At 41.6% G+C, this 23,258-nt stretch overlaps 1 protein-coding gene across 1 annotated transcript in view; it reads left to right on the forward strand.

Moving 5' to 3' along the window:
• ONECUT1 (one cut homeobox 1) overlaps positions 1–6,765 on the forward strand; it is a 32,850-nt gene extending 26,085 nt beyond the window's left edge. Inside the window, exon 2 of the mRNA XM_060005944.1 lies at positions 6,473–6,765. Within this exon, the coding sequence (XP_059861927.1) occupies positions 6,473–6,765 (293 nt within the window). The remainder of the gene's footprint in view (positions 1–6,472) is intronic.
• The last annotated feature ends 16,493 nt before the right edge of the window (positions 6,766–23,258 follow it).

Raw genomic sequence — 23,258 nt, forward strand, 5'->3', positions numbered from 1 at the left:
TACAAATGCTTGGCTGACAGCCGATTCTAGGATGTTACTGTATATCATGTTTTATAAAGTGTATTCTAAGACAGGGCTTCTTAAACAGTGAAGGAGTAGTTGTTTGTTTCCAATTTCCATCTGTTCTGGACCAATAGTTTTGATAATACAATAAAAAATGTATTACTAAAACAATAATCAGAATGTTGGAGCAATGTCAAACTGCCACAAAACTTTCTAATTGCTTATTCTCAATTTTCTGATCTTGCCGCAGGTCAGTAACAGTTTACAGACCAACATAGGTCTGGCAACCACATTTTGAGAGACACTGTTCTAAGCAACACCATTCCTGAGAGAAATTCCCTGAATAAAGAGTTGCTTAATCAAATAAGTTTGGGAGACCCAATACGCCAGAAAGTATCAGTGCACATTAGCATATTAAAGGCTCTGAGAAGTCCTGCATTAAAGAAGCTTGCTTAATCATTAATTAACTCAGCATTTCCCAAACTGCCTGACCTTGAAACTCAATATTCATGGAATGCCTTTCAACATCCTGCAGAATTCATATTTCTTGAAATACCCTTGGCTCTGTCCTGCCAACTATGGGCAAAGCATAGACCCCAGTCATGCCTGAGATGAAAGCTTGTCCTTTGCCCACAGCCTGTGCCCAATGCCCACAAAAGCATTGCTTTTTTTAAAAAAAAAATTCTTTATAATCTTTTATTCTTGTGGTGCACAAAATCATTCTCTGCCTTTTACCGTATTCCACGTCTGCTTCTGTCTCCCATATAGTACTGACTGTAGGTGACCTCATTCCCAGAGAAGATCAAAGTCACCTGAGACAGCCCCACTACACTTTGCCACTGCATCCTGCAAACATATCTGCTTGCCCACCTTCATGGAGGTGACTCATGACGGGTCTTCTTCCTCTTCAGTACTACCTTACACGTGCAACAGGAATCTTCTTCCCTTTAATCCAGTTCTATAATATTCTATCTTTAATGAAAACTGTACACCCACACAAAAAAGTATAACTTACCCATAAAACACATGCAATGCTGTTCCCTAAGCAGCAGTTCCTGTTGTCAGACTTTGCTCCCACTCTCTCTCTCTCTCTCCACTGCACACTTGTGTGGACCAGTTGCTGATTTCCTACCTTATAATGGGTAATCTCTACCTTGAAATGAATTCCATGGGAATGCCAAAGCATTGCTCTCATTTATATTCTCTTAACAGGTCTCACAACTATAATTCTGTAGAAGCTTCTAGAAGCATGATTTTATTTCTGTGGGTTGCTTCTCCTGGGCACCTTGTTGAGGTTACCCACTGACTGTCAACAAGCTTTTGTCCACTCTCCATTCTACAGATATCTCTGCTTCCTTATTCAGCCACTCCAACTTCTGCACAAAGTTCTTTCCAGGTAAAACCACACACATTTAGTCACAGACACCCCATCCAGCACCCATATGGGTACTGAGCTCCCCTTATAGCCAGGCATTATGCCAGCCTGCCCTGGAGAGACAGGCTCCTTGCTCCAGGAGAATCCCACTTTCCAGGTTCTAACATTGAGAGCTCGGGTCAGGAACTTCCAAACTGCATTTCCACAACATTAGTATTATATGAGACACTGATAGACAGTCTCTACCAAACAAGGTTCTGGAATTAAATAAATTTGGGAAATAAAATTATATTTGTTAAACACATATTACACTTTCCTTCTTTTTTTTTTTTTTTTTTTGCGGTACGCAGGCCTCTCGCTGCTGTGGCCTCTCCCGTTGCGGAGCACAGGCTCCGGACGCGCAGGCTCAGTGGCCATGGCTCACTGGCCCAGCCGCTCCGCGGTATGTGGGATCTTCCCGGACCGGGGCACAAACCCCCGTACCCTGCATCGGCAGGCGGACTATCAACCCCTGCGCCACCAGGGAAGCCCACGTATTACGCATTTTGAGGAAGAGGCTATATAGTAGGTTTTTCTAAATGTACTTGGCCTGCAAACCATCTTTTCAAGTAACTCCTATTTGAGGCAATATCAGGCCTCTGATGCCATTTGGGAAAGGGTGGCTCTGGAGTAGCTTCAGCCCACTCAGTCCTGCCAAATGCTAAGGACCACATTGAAGTCATTCAGATACCCTAGTTATGTAGAAAATAGATATCTCTTTGTGATTTCCCTTAGTTCTGCCTTTTTTTTTAAAGATTTATTTTGATGTGGACCATTTTTAAAGTCTTTGTTGAATTTGTTACAATATTGCTTCTGTTTTATGTTTTGGCTTTTTGGCTGTGAGGCATATGGGATCTTAGCCCCCCGATCAGGGATCGAACCCTCACCCCTTGCATTGGAAAGCGAAGTCTTAACCACTGGACCACCAGGGAAGTCCCTGTTCTGCCTTTTGAATGATAAATAAGTTGAGTCTGCACCCGATGCTCAGTTATTTATTTTTCCATAGGTATGTGTTCTGTGCAATTTTCCATCTAGGTCCCTAATGACTTCCCAGTCTGTATTCCTAACCCACATCTCTTCCCTGAGCTCCAGGCCCCATATATCCTGCCGTCTGCTGGAAAACCACCTATTGGAGATCTTTAATAGGATGTCTAACACGCATTTCAAATGGATTTGTCCCACATAGAAGTGATTACTGCTCTCATGAAACTCATTTCTCCATCTGCATTCCCTAATGGCCTTATTACTACCATCCAATCAGAAACCTGGGAGATGTTCCAAACTCCAGCCTCCCAGCCAGGTTGTTATTACTGATTCCTCTTGATTCTACCTTCCAAGAAGCTCTTACATTTGCTTCCTATTTTCCATCTTCAACTGCCATTGTCTATCTTGGGGTCCTCGTTACACTGATTTTCTAATTGGCTTCTGTCTTAGGTCAGGTTTTCTGAGAAACAGACTCTGAGGCTTGCATGCAGGAAGGTTATCGAAGAGGGCCATGGAGATTAACCCCTGTAGGGGGAGTGGAGGAAGTAAGACCAGGCAGATGGATTTGAACTTTGATGTAGCTGCAAAAATAGCCTCAATCAATCCTACAGGGTGCTCTGGAACTAGATAACCCTTCAGAGTTGTCCCTACTTGATGCAAGGGTTTGGGGTGGGGGAGCCTTAAACCAACACATCCCTACTTTCTTCAGCCTCCACCATCCATACTCCCATCCCCTACTCCCCCCATCCCCCACTGGGTGTGGCTAGTCCCCCAACTGCACCCCAGGGTGGCATAACCTTTGGCCAAGGGCAATTCCCAGTATGGACCTCAGCTGAGAGCCACCAGCCTCTTCCAGCAGGTACAAGAATGAGTGAGTGCCTTAGTCCTGAAGGGGGTCAGAATGGCATACACAGCGTACTGGTCCTGAATCTTGATGCTTTCCAATTCATCCCCCACACCACCACCAGAGGGGTTTTTCTAAACCCAAATTTAATCACACGACACTCTTACTCAAAACCTTACCTACAAGATAGTTCAAATTTGATCTCTGTCTACCTGTGATGTATGTGCTTCCATGTACTCTTGCCCCACTACCAATCTACTACTACTTATCAGTCCTTCACGAATGCTGTTCCCCCTGCTGGGAATGAGTTTTTCCCACTTTTCTCACTAGCAAACTCCTATTCATCCTTTAGGGCCTAGTGTAAGCACCCCTCTTGTGTGATGCCTTCCTTAATATCCTCAAGCAGAGATAATATCCCATATACTCTTTTCATGCTTTTGCAGTTATTTGCTTACATAACCACTAGACTGACCTCCTTAACAGAAAGGCTTGTGTTATATTCATCTTTGAATGTAAGTGAATGAATCAACCAGCCATGTGTATCCGTATTATATAAAGCTGTGTCTACATGGGCTGACTCAAACTAACTAGGCTTGACTTCAGCCTAGTCAGCTTTTATTTTCAGGGACTTAATCTAGTTGCCCAGTGAAGGCTATGGGTTCCTGGTGGGGAGGGACTGTACTTGGGGACTCTCACCTAGTTTAGTATATATAGCTCAATGCTCTGAGGGAGCTGGGTGTTTAATAAATCTTTCCCATTATGTTGATGCTTTCCATCATGGTGGGCAAAGGGCATAGCCAATGATCTATGGAATGTGTTATAAAAGAAGACCTGACTAGCCTAAAAATCTCTCTTTTATGACTGAGGTCTCCCCTCATGTCCATTCTGAAATTCTTATTCTTATATTTCCTGATATATTGGACCTGTGGTCCCTGGAGTTAGGCAAATGCACTCTGGGGCCTGGGCAAGCTGATGCACCTGTAGAAGAGAATTTCTATATATATTTATGTTATTTTACCCCTTTAAAATTTTCTATATTTTGTGTATGCTTTTTAATTATACTACTGTATAATAATACAGTAGTATAGTAACACATGCATATCATTTATAAAGAAATAATGTAAGGGAATGTAATACTCAAAACATTTTTTACTAAATAGCACATGATTAAAAAAACCTGGAGGGCTTCCCTGGTGGCGCAGTGGTTGAGGGTCCGCCTACCGATTCAGGGGATGCGGGTTCATGCCCCAGTCCGGGAGGATCCCACATGCCGCGGAGCGGCTGGGCCTGTGAGCCATGGCCGCTGAGCCTGCACGTCCGGAGCCTATGCTCCGCAACGGGAGAGGCCACGGCAGTGAGAGGCCCACATACCGCAAAAAAAAAAAAAAACAACCCGAAAACCTGGGGCTTCCCTGGTGGCGCAGTGGTTGAGAGTCCACCTGCCGGTGCAGGGGGCGCGGGTTCGTGCCCCGGTCTGGGAGGGTCCCGCATGCCGCGGAGCAGCTGGGCCCGTGGGCCATGGCCGCTGGGCCTGCGCGTCTGGAGCCTGTGCTCCGCGGCGGGAGAGGCCGCAGCGGTGGGAGGCACGCGTACCGCCAAAAAAAAAAAAACCAAAAACCTGGAGACTCCTAGATTGAACTCCAAAGACTGGAAGCTTCTTCAACCTTTACCCCTTAGCTTTTTAGCTGCTCCGATTGCCTAGCTAATTTGTGCTAACGGGCACCTAAGGCCTTAGGGGAATCCACGATGTGGAGCAACTGGGAATGAAAGGTAGGGGCAGGCTGAAGAGCAGGGCTACCTGGGGAGAGTACAGAGGCTGAATCTAGCCAGAGCTGGTGAACCATCTAAGGAGGAATTGAGAACCTGGGATACAAAAGGACGGGGTGGGGGGTGGGGGTGGAGCAGGAGAGAGCAGTAGGCAGGGCAGCCAGCTGGAGGCGACATGAAAGAGCGACAGTCCCTACCTCCGCCAGGAAGACGCCCTGCCCTGTGTGCCTTTCGCTGTGGTTGGAGCGCACATCAGAGTGTAGCTAGCCAGGTGTGACGGTAGCCACGGCTGCTCCAGCTACACAGGAGAGCTGCGGGACAGGAAGCTGTTTGGAGTTAGGGCATAGTAGCTAACCGGAGCACTGTTCTTACTTGAGTTGCATGGTTATTTGGGGATGACTTGCAGGGATCCATTGATGGTGGAGATTGGGGACGGGGAGTGGGAGGGAGTCATTAGCAATTCAGTGCCCCTTTGGCAGGTGGAAGCTAGTGATCTACATTAGGCGAGAAAGAGGAGTACAGCATCTGAGGTGAGGAGACCCTGATCCAGCACCAAACCCTGCGGACGTGAGGACCACCTTGAGATGATGCACCAGAATAGCTCTAGCAGCCTAGAGGCAGCTTCATGATACAGGACCAAAAGGCGTGCGTAGGGAATGGGCCTTCTCAGTGGAGATGAGGTGAGGGAAGAGGGGGACTCCAAGAGTAAGACTCTCGTGAAGAACAAAAGAGAGGCACACGGAGACCCCAAAGGTGAACGAGGCTAATGTCACAGGTTTTGCCCCAGTGTTGAGGAAGTGGGTTTCACCACAGCTCCCCAAGTCCTGGTTCCACTGAAGAATCAGTGGAAAACTGTTTGATGGGCATGGTAGGACACTCTGTACAGAGTTTTCTTACATACAGTTTCTTAGGAAACACAAAAAATCAGAAAGGGAGCAAATGCAATTCCTTTTTATTTGGTTTTTACACCCTCACGTAAGCTCTTAGTATTCCACTAGCAGCAGACCGTAAATCCTTTGAGGGCTACAACCACGTCTAGGTGATAAAACTTTGCATTTGTAAAGCACTTTAGTTAACATTATCTTTTACATATTATTTCATATATGCTTAGCACACTCAGCAAGGTAGATGTTCTTATATCCACTTTACAGATAGTGATATAAAAATTCAAACAATAAGTTCATTTGTCTAAAACCCAACATTCTGCAGATGAGAAATCGAGGCCCAGGTGTCGGTTAATTGATTTACCACCAACAAAATACAGATACTCATCAAAGCCAGGACCCATGCCCAGGACTCACAGAACTCCACCTTCTTCTCACTCCCCATGCTTTTGGTACACTTCCCTCGCAGACCACGATGGTGCTAAAGTCAGAGGTCAGCAGATTTTATGGGCTGTGCCTTTCTACTCTCGATTCTCCCAGGCAGTCTCTTCTAACACCCTCTGTGCTTCTTTGCAGCATGCAAAAGGAAAGAGCAAGAACACGGGAAAGATAGAGGCAACACACCCAAAAAGCCCAGGTTGGTCTTCACAGATGTCCAACGTCGAACTCTACACGCAATATTCAAGGAAAATAAGCGTCCATCCAAAGAATTGCAAATCACCATTTCCCAGCAGCTGGGGTTGGAGCTGAGCACCGTCAGCAACTTCTTCATGAACGCAAGGAGGAGGAGTCTGGACAAGTGGCAGGACGAGGGCAGCTCCAATTCGGGCAACTCATCTTCTTCATCAAGCACTTGTACCAAAGCATGAAGGAATAACCACGAACTGAAACCTCGGTGGAAAAGCTTTAAATGAAAAAAAAAAAATTTTTTTAAAGACCAGGACCTCAAGATAGCAGGTTTATACTTAGAAATATTTGAAGAAAAAAAAGTGTTATTTATAGTCCAAAGAAACCAAAGACTTAGCTCACCTGCATTCGGACATTGTTTGGAGACACACACTTCAGCCAGGTGGTGACTTGGCAAGAAAAATTACTAGCGGGAAGACACCACTGGATCTTACAGCTTTAGTCCATGATCATCCTCGCTGTGCTTGGCTGTTTCGTGGTTTGGAGAATAGTGATTTTGAACCATTGAGTGGACATCTTTAAGATCAGACTTTCTCATCCACTCCACTGCGCCACGAAGGTGTATGGTGTCTCAGTACTGTGTGTGGGTATGTGCACGAATATACACACATACACACACACACCACCACCACCTCCACCACCACCACCATCACCACCACCACCTCCACCACCACCAGTGGTTAGGGACTTAGGCAGGGCTGGTCTTCAGGAAGGGTTGTGCTGTAGGGGTGCAACCAACATAGTGTGGGGTTGTCTGAGTTCATTGGCTTAGGAGTGTGATTTTGCTCGTCTAGCCTAGCGTTTGAACCTGCAGGCCCGCGACCTAAATGCAGATTCAAACTCAGCAAAGAAATTTGAATGACACCTAAACCAGTGCATTCTCTTTGTTTGTTAAGGACTGTTCAGATATTTTTTAAGAAATGAAACAAGAGTCCATCCATTAAAAAACAAAATCACCTAGGTACCAAAGAACACAATATTATAGTGCAGGTATTTTATTGCAATGATTTTAATAACCAAAGCTATTTTTACACAAGATACTATGTAAAGTTATACGTATGAACTGATCTAGCTGTAATACACATACCACGTAGAATCATGACTATTATTTATGACTCCTGAAGCATTTGAAATATTACTTTGCAGAACTGGCAAGAAAGAATGTAGCTTCAGGGAAGCAATATCATAACAGAGAGGTCAATGCAGTATACATATACATCCAGATGGCTCCCTCCCTTTCGGGATCCATAAATGTCACTTAAGTAAACATATAGACATGATTCCATGGTCTGTTCATAGCTGAGAAAACCTAGGGATTCTTCTGAAGTAGGACTGATTTGTAAACTCAGAAAACTAAGTTTAACAGGACAGGTAACTAAATTAGAAAATTCGTTCAAAGTAATGCTCTTCAGTAAAAGGCCACTGAATAAAGGACCCCATAGTTAGGTTAATTCGACTTAAGTTTGCTTTATGCATTTGACACCAAATACCTATTTGAAATACTTTACAAACACACAAAGTAAGCAGACCAACATTATTATTAAAATGAACTATGCAGTTCATTATATCCTGAAAATATAATCAACTGATTTTATTGCCAACCCCAGACATTTTGTGACTTGGACACCAATAAAAATAGCAAGTGCAACAGAGAAATGGTGGAACTGCATAGAAAAAGCAAGAGCTCTAGTGGAAGACAAGACCTGGGGTTCCATAGGTATTAAGCTATTTATTTCACTAAGCATAGCCTCTAAAGAATACTACATTCTTTCTTGCTACCACATTAAGCTGGAAATTTTATAACATAGATTCCACTCTCTAACAGGGACAGATTAAAAACTAGACCTGAACTTACAAATAGAAAATTTTAAATTTCTATTTTTCCAAATCACTTAACCAGGGCTATAGAAATCAAGGCAAAAATAATAATAATAGTAGTACAGTTGTTCTGGTAGTACCCGGGTGAATTGCTTGATTCCCAGGAAAATTCTCTCTGGATTCAGTTGAACTGTAACTCACGTAAGTAGATGCCTTTTGTACTAATAGGTAAAGAATTGGGTACTCTTAATCACCACACCTAACTAGAAATATAAAATTAAATATTATCTCAACAGTAAGCTGTTTATTGAGATTTGTTAAAATGCTAAAGAAAAAAATTAAACTATTTTGACACAAAACCTAACTCCTTAGGATCAAGTCTCAGCATCTTGTCCAGGTCTAGAAGCAGCAGGCACCTGGAGAGATGAGGCTAAACCCACAGGCCATCTGTGTCTCCTTCATGTCTGCTGTGGGATGAGAAAAGGAAACCAAGACATACTTCTCCTTTGATGAAATAGTGCATTTGCCTTGACACATTTTGTCTTAGTATTATTTTTAATCTCGCCCCAAATTCCATCTTCAAATTTTCCCTTCTAAATATGGCACAATTATAGTTCAGCTATTAAAAGAGATCATTTAAATGGCCACCCTTCGAGATTTGCTAAAAATGTAATCTTGTCAATGACATAAATGAAAAAGAAAAAAACTGATGAACTTTTTCTCTCTCTCCAGGAAAGGAAGGGGCCAGGGTACAGCTGTATAATGTATTTATCATGTAGGAGGGAGGAAAGCCTTATTTATTTAAAACATGAGCATTTTAAATGCAGGGAAATTCAAGTTGTGTCTACACACAATCTTACCAAATTCAATACCCCAGGAAAAACAAAAGTTGAATTCAGACAACCATGTCTTTTGCGTTGTTTTTCCTATATAACCCCCTCAGATTAATCTGTGATTTACATTTTCAACCAATTATTTTGGTACTGTGTAGACACAGTCTCAAAGAATATTGCTACATTTTTAATCTTCCCACCATAATGTTTTTTTTTTTTTTTTTTGGCTGCGCCTCCCAGAATTCAGGATCTTAGTTCCCCAACCAGGGATCAAACCCCTGCCCCCTGCAGTGGAAGCATGGAGTCCTAACCACTGGACCACCAGGGAAGTCCCCATAATGTTTTTTTTTCTTTTTGAAAAATAACCAGTGATCCTACTTGCTAACACCAAAGATAATTTTCATACCAGCATTGAATTTGCACCCATTATGCAACTTCAGGGCCTAGAGATATATTTTCTCATAAACAGATGCACAAATCAGAGCCTGAAAAGCAGTTTTTTTTACTTGACTGTTTAAGCATACCCACAACCTTTGCTTTTTAGAAATCCTAGTGGACAAACTCAGCTTCTCACAAGCAATACATGTATTACATCATGTATGAGTGACTCTTTATTGCTTCTGACTTGGCACATAGAAAATGCTTCTATTCTTGTTTAGTCTAGCGTTAATTTATGACTCAGGTTTCTTCACCTACCACACTCTACAGAGCAGATCCCGTGCCATTTGTTCATGCATCGTTTCTCAATCCTTTAGCAAAATTCACCTAAAAAGATATCTCACTCTTTTCTTTGTATGCCTGTTTATTCCAAAACTGCACTCCAAATAACACATTTTGGTTTTTTTTGGTAGAATGGAAGTTAGACTGGTTTGGGCCATAAATCATTCAGGTCCTCCCATGACCGGAAGCTTCCCTGAAAGGGGGCCAAGAGAAAGAGTGGGAGGTGTGATGTCTGGACATTCCAAAAGCCCAGACATCAGTAAATGTTCAGGTAAAAGGATTCTGCGTGTCAGACACTGAGTATTCCAGTTCCTGGGTGCAGCTGGAACAGACCCCCAAACCCAAAGAAAATGTGTGGGGAAATTTAGAAGTTCTAACTGAACATGTCACTCACTCTGCCCCTCAAAAGCATAATTTTCCAGGAAAAAAAGTAAAATCTCTGTGCTGTTTTTGGATTCATGCCACTCCCATTGCTACCCCAGGTGAACGACCGGTCTTTGCAGGTTAAATGCAAACTTTGCTATACCAAAGAGTCCTAGGACATTTTCACATGAGCTATAAAGGCATTTTCCCTAAGAAAGGTTCTCCCTTCTTTGTACATAAAGGATGAAAACTATGCATTTAGCAAACAAAGAGAAAGCACTTCTCCCTTTCCTATCTAGTTGTTTAGGGTGCGTTCAAACACCAGAGGCCGTTTTGAGATGCGACTAGCCTTCTGGATTATTCTTGTGGTGTGGTTAGCTTTACAGTACATTTGGTAACTATTTCCTGAATAGTAAGGACAAAGAAGCAGAAGGTAAGAAATAGCTACTTCCATGTGTATTAAAAAAAAAAAAAAAAAGTGTAAAGATCTACTATTTATAGTGTGAACCAAAGACGCTACCTCACTCGATTTCCATTGGTGATTTTAATCACATTGATGATACCAAAGAATACCAAAGATATTTTCATGCACGGCCTTGGTCTGCAGAGGGAACTCCGCCCCTTCTCCTCCCCCGCCTCTTCTCCCCGCCTCACTCTTCACTCAGTGTGTAATCTTGTCTTCATTCTTAATAATAATAATACGATAATGATAACAACAACGTTAGGAGATACTACTCTTATTACTGGTAGCTCTACTTGTAAATCTCTAGGCAAACATGTTGCAACCTTTGTAAACTCCTAGGACGAGTGCCTTGCTTGAACCAAAGTGTTAAACCGCTGTTGACCTCTCTCACCTTATACTCTTTGAATACCTCAGCCTCTTAGAAAGGCCACTAATGAAAAAAAAAAAAAAAGGAATAATTATTCACCGTGGTGCTTTTTCCGTGCAACCATGCAATGAAACTTTCTTTGATACCAAAGGATGACTTTTTTTTCCCCCAATTTCTTGCTGATAGACCAAAGCTCCTCCTCCTTGCTCCCTCTCAGAGTTCCCCCCACTTCACCGAGTCCCTTCGCCAGGCAGGCCGTGCATCACTTTTACCAATTCCTCCAAATACCTCATAGTAAGAAAGTTTTAGGGTTATGTTGTATAGAGAGTCTATGTGATAAGGCAGAACTCACTAGTTTGATAACTGTTAAGGTTACTTTTAAAAAAACTTTATAATTCTTATTTATTTTGTAGTTTGTATGTTGGGGATGTCCCCTGCCCCCCACTTCGGTTTGGGGTTTATTTTCTCAGAAGAACTGCTCTGTTGCTCAAGGAAGACTTAATTTCTGGAAATGTTCCCCAGGTGGGTTAAGGGTTGTGTAAAAATGCAAGAATGGAATAAGAAATGATTTTCATTTTGATGGTTACTTATGAAGTTTTGTGTTTCGTAGTAAATTTGTTTCCACAGGGTAAAAAAAGTATGTATAATCTCTTTTTTGTGAAACTGGTTCCTATTTTTCTCTATAATGTGCTGTGATTTTTTTTAATTTAAATTACACTTTATATGAGCTTATTTAATCACTGCATTAATTTATGACTGTGTTGTTTTTAAAATGTATATAGTAGAATGGAAATGGCCAAAGCTTTACGTTACAATCTTTTTGTTCTCGATGCTAAGATAAGCTGAAGGCAAGAGCTTCTCTTAACTGCAGGGTGTATCTTTAGCTCTTCTTAGCAGGCACTTCAATGTGTGTTGTGAACACTGCCAGGCCCCCCCTCAAAAAATTTGTACATGCCAAAATGGGTGTTTCGAGGTAGTCTTTTTTTTTTTGTCACTTAGAAGAAAGGCATTATTCTTGTTCTTCCTTTAATTTATTAAGTTTTTTTTTTTTTTTTTTTAAGAAAAGATTCCTTTGCAGGTTAGACCTGAAATTCCAAAGAATTTAAGACTTGTTTAATGTTTCAAAGCACCGGCATTTGTGAGAAGCTTTGCTACTTTTTTTTTTTTTTAACCATTCCCCCGGGTGTGAGAAGTAAAAAGTATAAAAACCCAAAGAGACAAGCTAACTTGAATTTGGAAATCCTCTTAAGTTTCACCAAGTTTCTGAACTGCTTCAAGGCAGGGGACAGGGCATGGAGACACAGTTCCTTTCACAGAGCTAAGAGAGTATCACGGTTCCGTACCATACAGAGAAAGTCAAGCGTAAGGGGCAGCTGACCTGGCCCCTGCCTGTCTAGCCAACCCACAGAAGAAGCAAAACACGATTGCTGAGCCCCAATGAGCAATCAAGTTTAAGAAAGATGTTTCAAAGCTATGTATTCCTCCCCACGTTTTTTTCTTGGAATCTACTACCCACAATTACTCCCTTCTCACCCCAAACCACCTCCCCACAACCAGAATTAGAAGAATTCTCAAATGTCAGAGTCCCAGGGGTGAATGAACTTCAGACTTATTTCAGTTCTCACTCTTCATATTCCCACTAGTTTTCTTGTCCACACTAAAGATGGTCCCTGCCCCAGGCCCCCTTAATTGAGGCTGTTCAGATACTTGGCCCTGCTTCAGATCAGCACACATGAAGAATTCTCAGCTGACTAGGGCATCCTCAGAACACCCGGTGCCCACTATTTCGTTTTGTTTTGCTAAAATAAGTTGCTTCAACTACATGGCATAAATCCATAGATGTAAATACTTTTTCTCCCAATACAAGAATTTTACCTTATTTTCTTTTGCAGGGGTGTTTGGGGTGGGGAAGGAAAGGGAGGGTTTAGACTTTGGGTCAAATGTTACATTTTCTTAGAAACATTTTTATACTCGTTATGTATTTTAATAGGGCAATAAATCTGCTCTGAGTTGCAGGATCATTCAGTGCTCTGTTGGTAAGCATTGATTAATTACTTGTTTTTAATACAAATGCTGTGCAGTGAATTATAGAAAGCCCAGGAAAATGGTTGAGGGAGTAGACTTTTACCATCAGCAATGAAACGCTGAACAGAGTTATATTCACAAGGTCGTATTTTCTGTTTCTGTGTGAGTCTCGATTTTTTCGTGGTATGTTCTGCATTTATTACATAATCATTGTGGGTTCATTTTACATTTGCCATCTAAACCAAATGACAAGTATTTTTTAACAAAATAAACTTTAAAACATTGTCTTCCACTTGCTTCGGTAGTTGTCTTCATATCTCCCAGTGTTTCCTGTCCCTTCTGAAGTCAGCCCATCTGTCACTCACTTAGACCTGTCCTTTCCCCCTCTTCTATTTTCAGTACCTTTGACCTTAGCTATTGTTTGAGTGTGACTCAGTTTCCCTGTTCAAGTTAGCTTGATGGTTTATTATGTAAGGAGGGTGCCTAAGACAATCATCAGGTAAAAAAAAAAAAAAAAAAATTAAATTAAAAAAAAGATCAGTAGAGTAGAAAATCTTCCAAGAGCAGAGGGAGTTCTTCCTTAGCAATGAAAAAAAAGAAAAAAAAAGGTAAATACATAATTAAATAATAATTTTAAAACCTAACCATGAGGGGCTTAGAAGATTTTTGATAAAAGACAAATGTTGCTGTCATTTTCTTTGTCAATTAGAAAGCAGTGGTAGTTTCTACGTTGCATCTACATTTCAGACTAAATGATTATTGTACCCAGTTATGGTTGTTTGCTGATATTTTGTCTCTCTTTCTCTCTGTCCAATGCTTCTTCTGTATTTTTGTGTGTAGCAACAAAAAGTGTAATGAATTAGGCGTTATTCTGGTTTATGAGTATCTCCTGTACCGCATTAAGGTTTCTTTCATTTGTTTTAAGCTTCGCTACTGTTCTCACTTTATGCCGTGCAATATCATCAGCTGTGTTTGCTAAGCAAAAAAGAAAAAAAGAAAAAAAAGCAAGTGATGATGCCATCATGCTTTTCAGTGTTAAAATGTTTCAGCATTTATGTAGTCACCAAAATGTAGTAAATAAAATGTTGGATTTTCCAGCACTTTAAATTTAGACAATTCTTGCCTTCTTTTGTTTTTATTCTCTCTGCAATCCTCAGTGAGTGGCTTGTGGGTTTTCTTTGGAGGAAGGGTGAAGTTAAGAGGACAACAGGCTTGAGAACTCAAGCCAGTGCCATGATTTAAAGGAAGATTAATTAAGGGGGAAAAACAGAAAGAGGTGTTCTCTAGTGGAGCTGGAGGACGTTTTTAAATGGAAGCGGGACATTCTATTTATAGATGTTAGCCATTTATATTAACCTGATTGACCCTCGGAAGAAATGAAAATTATTATTAGAGAGGATGGCCTTTAAAATCCTGGCCAATAAAATAACTTGTGCATGTGTGTGTTGTATGTGTGTGGAGCTAGGAGAGGGCTGAGAAATTAGGACCCTCTTGTATTTTAATAGAGTATATACTGACTGAGTAAGAGGCCTGGCTCAGGGAAAAGAGAAACTGGGTTTGGAATTCCTGCTATACTGATTACTAGCTATGTGACTTTGGGCAAATAATTTAATTATTTAACATCCCTAAATCTCAGTTTCCTCATCTGTAAAATGGGGATAAATATCTATATTACAGAGTTGCTGTGAGAATTAGAAATTTGAAGTGAGTTAAGGTTAGCACAGTGTCTGGCATATGACAAATCTTCAATAAATCTTAGCTATTTGTATTATTTTTGGTAACTATGTTAAAATGCAGATTTTTTTCCAATTTAAGAAAAACACTACTTTCTAAGTCAGGTTTTTTCATTTTTTAAATATAAGAGCAGGGCTACTTGATTGACATAATCCCAGTAATTCCATCATATTCTCCAAAGGTAGGTGGGGAAAGCTGTAGAATGAAATTGTGAATGTGGCCCCTCTCAAGTGGTCCAGTGGGTTGACCCTGAAGAGGTCTCCATCTTAATGTCTATGTAACTGGACACTAGAAAGGAAAAAAGAATTACCTGTTGGGTGGAAGTTTTTGAAGGGCAGGTGACTTTGAGCCTTACAAAGGAGGGGGAGACTTCTGTAGGCATCCCAAACACCATCCCCTAAAGGCCTCAGCTGTAGAGTCCATAAGAGAGTGGAGTTAATTTGGGTAGATTTAGGAAGCTCCACAGGGAGAACCTAGGGGGATTAAAAGTCCCTGAAGAAGGGTTATAAATAAAGCCCAGGGGAGGGAAGCCAGAAGAAACATGGAAGTCTCCAGATGGGGTCAATATTTCTCTTCTGTTTCACTGAAGCGCTGAAAATAGTGTGTGTACATACTGCTTGCAGATGGCAAACAACTATTTATAAATTTTAATTTATTTAATTTATTTCAATTCCTTCCAAAGCAGTTTTTCCTCTTTCTCCCCTCCTAGGCAGGGTCCTCACTTCCAGTGATTACACTTGTGAAGAGTATGATGCACTCAGTAAATGGGTTCACAGGCGTGAAGGAGGTGATGGGAGAGAATGTGCCTTGTTCTTTTCTCAGGTGTTTAAACTTTACCCACCCTCCAACCCTCTGACATGTTACTGAAACCGTGGGTAATCTTTAGTCAAATCGTTTCACCTGCCTTCACTAATCAAGGTCATTTCAATTGTTGCTACAAAAGACTTTCGTGTCCTCTAGGGGCCGGTAGCCTAAACAGTAAGATGTTTGCCTGAGTTGTTTTCCAGCTGTGTCTAGTTCAAGCTGAGCTGGTGAAGACTGGATAGGACCACCGACCCTCCAACTGGGTATGCAAGGGCGTCCACTCACTGACCTTTTGACATCAGAGAGCCGAAAACTCCACCTTCAGATCATGCCAAGCACCTCCATTCATGAAGGTGCCGCGCCCTGTAGTTTAGTTAACGCCTATGCAGAACCACAATTCCCACACCTTTTTCCAATCACCTCTTCCCATGCTACCCAAGCCTCAGACCGCCCTGCTTCTTCATTCTTTATCCCATAAATACCACAAGCCCCCTGCTTTCAGGGAAGTGGGTCTGAAATTTGCTTTCCGGTCTCCTAGCTTGGCTGTCTTGTGAGTAAAACCCTCTCTTTGCTGCAAACTTTGGCATCTCAGCCCATCAGGCAAACCAAACTTGGTTCAGCAACAGAGCCACAAGAAGTTTCCACTACCAGGTCATTCACTTTGCTCCACTTGAATTTTAGTCAAGTTGCTGTGGTCAGGACCACAGTGTTTATTACATCAGCCAGTTCCTTAGAAAATGTTAAGCAGGAGTATTTTTGCCTTTGGTGTCTTCTTTAAGGTGTTTTGATTTGGAGTTGGGGGAAGGGATTAGGTCTCAAAAGCCACCTCAAAAAAAAAAAAAAAAAGAAGAGGGGATTCCCAGGTGGTGCAGTGGTTGAGAGTCTGCCTACCGAGGTAGGGAACACGGGTTCGTGCCCCGGTCCGGGAAGATCCCACATGCCATGGAGCGGCTGGGCCCGTGAGCCATGGCTGCTGAGCCTGCGCGTTCGGAGCCTGTAAAAAGAAAAAAAGCTATCTTTCCAAGACAGCAAGAATTTTGGTCATAGGATATGGCATCTTTTTTTAACCAGCAGCCTAAGAAAACAGCTTTTGAAACCAACACCTGGGGAGTGACATCAGCAAGATGCCCAAATAAGAAGTTCCTCACTCATATCCCCTCTTCAACAATAACAATTTGGCATCCATCCATGGAAAAAAGTGCCTTTGTGGGAGCTGTGGGATCCAGCACCATACACCAAGGAACCTGGGTGGAGTCTCGCCCACCTGTGCATTGGGTAATAGACATACAGACTTCAGTTGCAGCCGCGGACCCTCAATGGACTGTGAGCTGGCTGCACCCCCTCTTGGCTGTGGTCTAGGAGCCCCTGGAGAACACTGTCTTAGGCAGTTACCCATGGACAAGAGAGCTTTTGCTGAAGTCCAGGAGTCCAGCAGAGAAGTTCCAGCACAACATTAGAGCAAAAATAAATGAGATTGGATGCATTGGGGAAGGTAAGAGGTACCGTTTGACTTTAGTGCATCACCCAAAGCAGCAAAGCTCAGGGCCAAGAGATACCTTCTTGGCCTGTGATTTCTTCCACAGGGGAAAATGAGAGTATGTGAGTGAGCACCCATTTTCCCCAGCTGTGCAGGATGCTGCCAAAGGGGTCCATTTCTCTCTCACTCCATCCAGAGTACAGAATTGTGAGCTCACAACTGGGGTAAGAAGTGGCAGGAAGAGTGGCAGATAGGACTCTCAGTGGGCATTAAAATGATGCAGACCCTACTAACTACATCACAGACTCCATCAAGAAGCTCACCCATGATCTACTGGGGATGTCTTGCAGACAGATGGATCCCCTCCAACTGGCCATGGGCACCCCCAGCTTATTAAGGAAAAAATGGCTAAAAACTTACCAAACCTGGGGAGAGATTTAGACATCCCAAGTTCATGGAGCTCATAAGTCCCCAAACAAACTCAAAGAGCTCTTCTCTAGGACACATTATAATAAGACTGTCAAAAATCAAAGACAAATAGAGCATCTTAAAATAGCCAGAGAAAAGCTTGTAACTTACAAGGGAACCACCAGAAGGCTATCAGCGGATTTCTCCACAGAAACCTTACAGGTCAGGAGAGAATAGAATGATACATTCAAAGTGCTGAAAGAAAAAAATATATCACTCAAGAATACACTATCCAGCCAAGTCATCCTTCATAAATGAAGCAGCGATAAAGACTTTTCCGGACAAACAAAAACTAAGGGAGTTCATTACCACTAGACCTGCCTTATAAGAAATGCTGAAAGGCATTCTTCAAGCTGAAATGAAAGGATGCTATTTAGTAATGCGAAAACATATGAAAATATACAACACACCAATAAAGGTAAGTATATATTCAAATTCAGAATACTATAATATATAATATGGTGGTGGGTTAACCAATTACCTCTAGTATAAAGGTTAAAGGATGAAAGTATTAGAAATAACTTACCTATAATAATTTATTAATGAATACACAATATAAAAAGAGGTAAATTGTGACATCAGAAACATAAAGGAGGGGAAGTAAAAAGATAGAGTTTTTGTATGCACTCAAAGTTAAGTTGTTATCAGCTTAAAATAGACCATTGTGTTGATAAAATGTTTTATGTAAGCCTCAGGGTAGCCACAAAGCAAAAACCAACAGTAGATACACAAAAGATAAAGACAAGGGAATCAAAGCATACCACTATAGAAAATCATCAATTCACAAAGGAAGGAAGGGACTTCCCTAGTGGCACAGTGGTTAAGAATCCGCCTGCCAATGCAGGGGACACGGGTTCGAGCCCTGGTCCAGGAAGATCCCACATGCTGTGGAGCAACTAAGCCCATGCGCCACAACTACTAAATCTGTGCTCTAGCCCGCATGCCACAACTACTGAAGCCCAGATGCCTAGAGCCCGTGCTCCACAACAAGAGAAGCCAATTCAATGAGAAGCCCACGCACTGGAATGAAGAGTAGCCCCTGCTTGCCACAACTAGAGAAAGTCCGTGCACAGCAATGAAGACCCAACACAACCAAAAATTAAAATTAAAAAAAAAGTTAAATAAGTAAATTTAAAAAAAAACAAAGGAAGGGAGAAGAGGAGGAAAGGAACAGGGAACTACAAAATAGCCAGAAAAAATTAGATGGCATTTGTAAGTCCTTACTTTTAATAATTACTCTAATGTAAATGGATTAAATTCTCAAATCATAAGGCACAGAGTGGCTGAACGGATTTAAAAAAAAAAAAAAGACCTAACTATATGCTGCCTACAAAAGATTCATTCCAGCTTTAAGGAAACACACAGGCTCAAATTGAAGAAATGGAAAAAGATATCTCCACACAAGTTGGAACCAAAAGAGAGCAGGGCTACACTTATATCAGAGAAAATAGACTTTAACTCAAAAGCTGTAACAAGAGACAAAGAAGGTCGTTAACTCAAAAGCTGTAACAAGAGACAAAGAAAGTCATTGTATGATAAAGGGTCAACTCATTAAAAGGATATAATCATAAATATACATGCACTCAACATCAGAGCACCTAAATATATTAATCCAATACTAACACATCTGAAGGGAGAATTAGAAATCAATATAATAATTGCTGGGAACTTCAATACCTCACCGTCAAGAATTTGATAAACTCTGTGAAACAGTCCGGCTGGTTATGTAAAACCTTCTGTTATTTTGTGGCCCAATCAATTGTCCTAATCAAGGTTTATCTTCTCCCCAAAACACATGGCTCTCCATTGTAGTTAGGATAAAATTCATATTCTTAACATTCATGTTGTTCACCATAGCCTATAAGTAAGGTAACCATAAAATTTATCATCTAAACCCTATGCCAGGCAAACCAGGACACACAGTCACTTAAGATCCTGTGTGAGTGGGCCCCTTACTGACCTACTAAACATCATGCCATCTTCCCCAGGCTTTCCCTCCCAGCCCCAGCCTGCTTAGACTTTGAAGGTAATTCCTTTTGTCTGCAATGCTGTCCCTCCCTTTATCATGCAGAATTGCTCACTGATCTTTACAGCCCGGATCCTCTTCCTTTAAGTCTCTTAAACATTTTTTCCTCGTGACCAACTAGCTGAAATAGTTGGTTCCCTCCTTCTCATTCTCTAGCACAGCCTCTTGCCCCTTATCTCCATCACTCTTTTCTTAATTTTTTTTTTTTTTTTTTGCGGTACGCGGGCTTCTCACTGCTGTGGCCTCTCCTGTTGCGGAGCACAGGCTCCGGACGCGCAGGCTCAGCAGCCATGGCTCACGGGCCCAGCTGCCCTGCAGCATGTGGGATCCTCCCGGACCCGGGCACGAACCCGTGTCCCCTGCATCGGCAGGCGGACTCTCAACCACTGCGCCACTAGGGAAGCCCTCTTTTCTTAATTTTTATCCATGTATCTATTTGCCTGCTTTTGTCTGCTCCCTCTTCCAGCACACACACACACACACACACACACACACACACACACACACACACACTCGCTCTCCAGGTGGGTGGACACCACATCTGGCTTGCTCGCTTGGGCATATACCATCATTCCTCCCAAAATATCTGACCATCACCATTCTTTCCTGTTGCTTCGATTTTACATTTGCAATCATTTATTTCATGGCCCCCTCTACAGTGAACTGACCAAAAGACAATTTCAGCGTTGAAATGTCTCTTAACTGTCTCAGGAACCTCACATGACACATCATGATGTTCTCAACGTATGAACTCAGAAAAGGGCATGTGACATTCTGATCCTGATCACAATCCACTGTGCCCAATCCAGGCCCTCAGGACCTTAACATTTTACCCTGAGGAGAAACAGACTTGATAAGACAAAAGTAACAACCATGGAGAAGTTACATGGGTATCGAAAACGCTATGAGTTCTGAATGTTATCACTGGCCTGCATTGGCTGGCTTCTTTGCTAAGAGGGCACCTGGACACACCTCTGTGCTTGTGTCCCTAGGACAGGGGGATGTTAGAGTGAGGATCTCCAAAAAGCCACTCCTTCATAAAAGCAATGACAACACTGGCAAAAACTGTCAAAATTAACTTTCTCAGAACCCTAGAAATTAACTCACAGATTGCAACAATCTGAAGAACGTTTACTTAAGAAAGACAGCTGAATCTCCATAAGAACAGTGAAAACCAACAGCCTAGCAGCCACTGGAGAGGGCAGAAGGGGTTGGAGCTCTCCTCAAATGCCCTTCTTGGAGAATTATCATTATCTGACCTGTTGGGAATTTTCTAAGAAACCTCCTACTTTAGTTCAATAGTATGTAAAACTTTGCTTCCCTATAGCTCTATTCTCTCCTATAATGGTCAGTTTTATGTTTCTGGTCTCCAGTTATCAATCAAACACTAATCTAGGTATTGCTATGAAGGTATTTTGTGGATGCGATTACAGTTCATAATTTGACTCTAAGTAAAAGAGATTATCCCACACCGATGTGCATAGATGTCCAGATTCCCAGGAATCCTTCAGAGCTTTTCAGAACCCTTTATGGATATCTCATTCCCCAGCTTTTCCTTTTAAGTTTTTTAGTCAGCTTCTTGTTTGCCCCACCTGCTGTCACTACCTCAAGCAGCTGCAACGTTAAACAATTGTACTTGACTCTTTTTGACAAGTGCCCCAGGGAAAAGGTTATTGAAATTGAGTGAGCTCTGAGTCAGGTGAAATTAAAAAAAAAAAAAAAGCCCTGTAAATGGAGCTTTCATCAGCACCAGCACACTAACTGGTACATGGGAGGCTTTTAATACACTTTTGTGGATGTAATTAAATCCACAATGGCTACTCACAAACAACACACACACACAAATACACACACGTAAATACACAATAGGCAGGAGTCAGGAGATATGGGTCCCACTTGTGGCTTTTTTGTGTCTACGATCTTCAACAAGTTTCTCAGCTTGGTGCTTCTCAGACTAACGTGCACACACATCACCTGAGGTTCTTGTTAAAATGCATATTCTGATTCAACCTCTGAAGTGGGATCTGAGATTTAACATTTCCAGCTCCCGGCTGATACACACATTTGATTGTCTCCTCGGCCTATGCCTGACTCAAGGATTGCCCCATCTGTCCTCAGTGCCATAGCATCTATGGCTGCCATATACAGCTGTGCCCACGGGAAGGAGGGGCTGGGAAGTCTTTTTCTTCATATAAAGTCTACTTCTACCAGGCCAAGGCATTGGCTACATACTCTTAGATTTCCTCCTTACATAAATGTTCACTATAAAAAGAATAGAAAGATAATTTAGTCCTTCCTCCAGCAGTGATTTTCAACCAGGCATGATTTTGCTCTCCACGGCAACACCAGCAAGCCAAATTCAGCAACCTATAAAAAGGATGATACACCATGATTGAGGGGGATTTCTCCTGAAAATGCAAGATTAATTTAACATCTGAGTATCAATTCTTAATACAGTAAGGAACAAAATCCACATGATCACCTTAATGGAATGCAGAAAAGGCATTTGACAAAATTCAACACCTTCTCATGATGAAAACTCTCAACAAAGTAGAAGTAGAAGGGAACTTCCTCAACCTGGTAAAACACATCTATGAAAAACTCACGACTAACATCGTACTTAATGGCAAAAGACTGAATGCTTTCCTCCTAAGATCAAGAACAAAACAAGAATGTATAGGATCATCACTTCTATTCAAAATTGTACTGGAGTTTCTAGCTAGGGCAATTAGGCAAGAAAAAGAAAAAGGCATCTAGACTGGAAAGGAAGAGGTAAAACTATCTCTGTTCACAGATGACATGGTCTTGTATTTAGAAAATCCTAAGGGATCTACAAAAAAATTAATAGAACTAATAAGTAAATTCAGCAAGCTTGCAGGATACAAGATCATTATACAAAAATCAACTGTATTTGTATACACTGGCAATGAGCAATCTAAAAATGAAGTTAAGAAAAGAGTTCTATTTACATGAACAACAAAAAGAATAAAATACTTAGCAATAAATTTGATGAAAGTACAAGACTTGTACACTGAAAACTGCAACACATAATTGAAAGAAAAATATGATCTAAGTAAATTAAAATATGATAAATGGCAGGGAAGATGAGCACAGGAAAAGATGCTCAGCATCATTAGTCATAAGGAAAATGCAAATCCAACCCACACGGAAATATTACTTCATGCCTACTAGACTGGCTATATTAAAAAAGATAATAAGTGTTGGCAAAAGATGAGAGAAATTGGAACCCTCCTGCGTTACCAGTGGGGATGTAAGGTACAGCCACTTCAGAAAATGAATTGTCAGTTCCTCGAACTGTAAGTCTTAGAGTTACCATTTGATCCAGCAATTCTACTAGTAGGTATATAACCAGAACAACGGAAAACATATGTTCACACAAAAACCTGTACACAAATGCTCATAGCAGCATTAATCGTAACAGCTAAAAAGTGGGAACAACCCAAATGTTCATTAACTGGATAGATGGATAAACAATGTGTGGTATGTCCATGTATTGAACCGTTATTCAGCTATAAAAAGAATTGATACATGCTACAACATGGATGGACTTCAAAAA

The sequence above is a fragment of the Delphinus delphis genome, chromosome 2 (assembly GCF_949987515.2).
Source record: "Delphinus delphis chromosome 2, mDelDel1.2, whole genome shotgun sequence".
NCBI classification, from domain to species: Eukaryota; Metazoa; Chordata; class Mammalia; order Artiodactyla; family Delphinidae; genus Delphinus; species Delphinus delphis.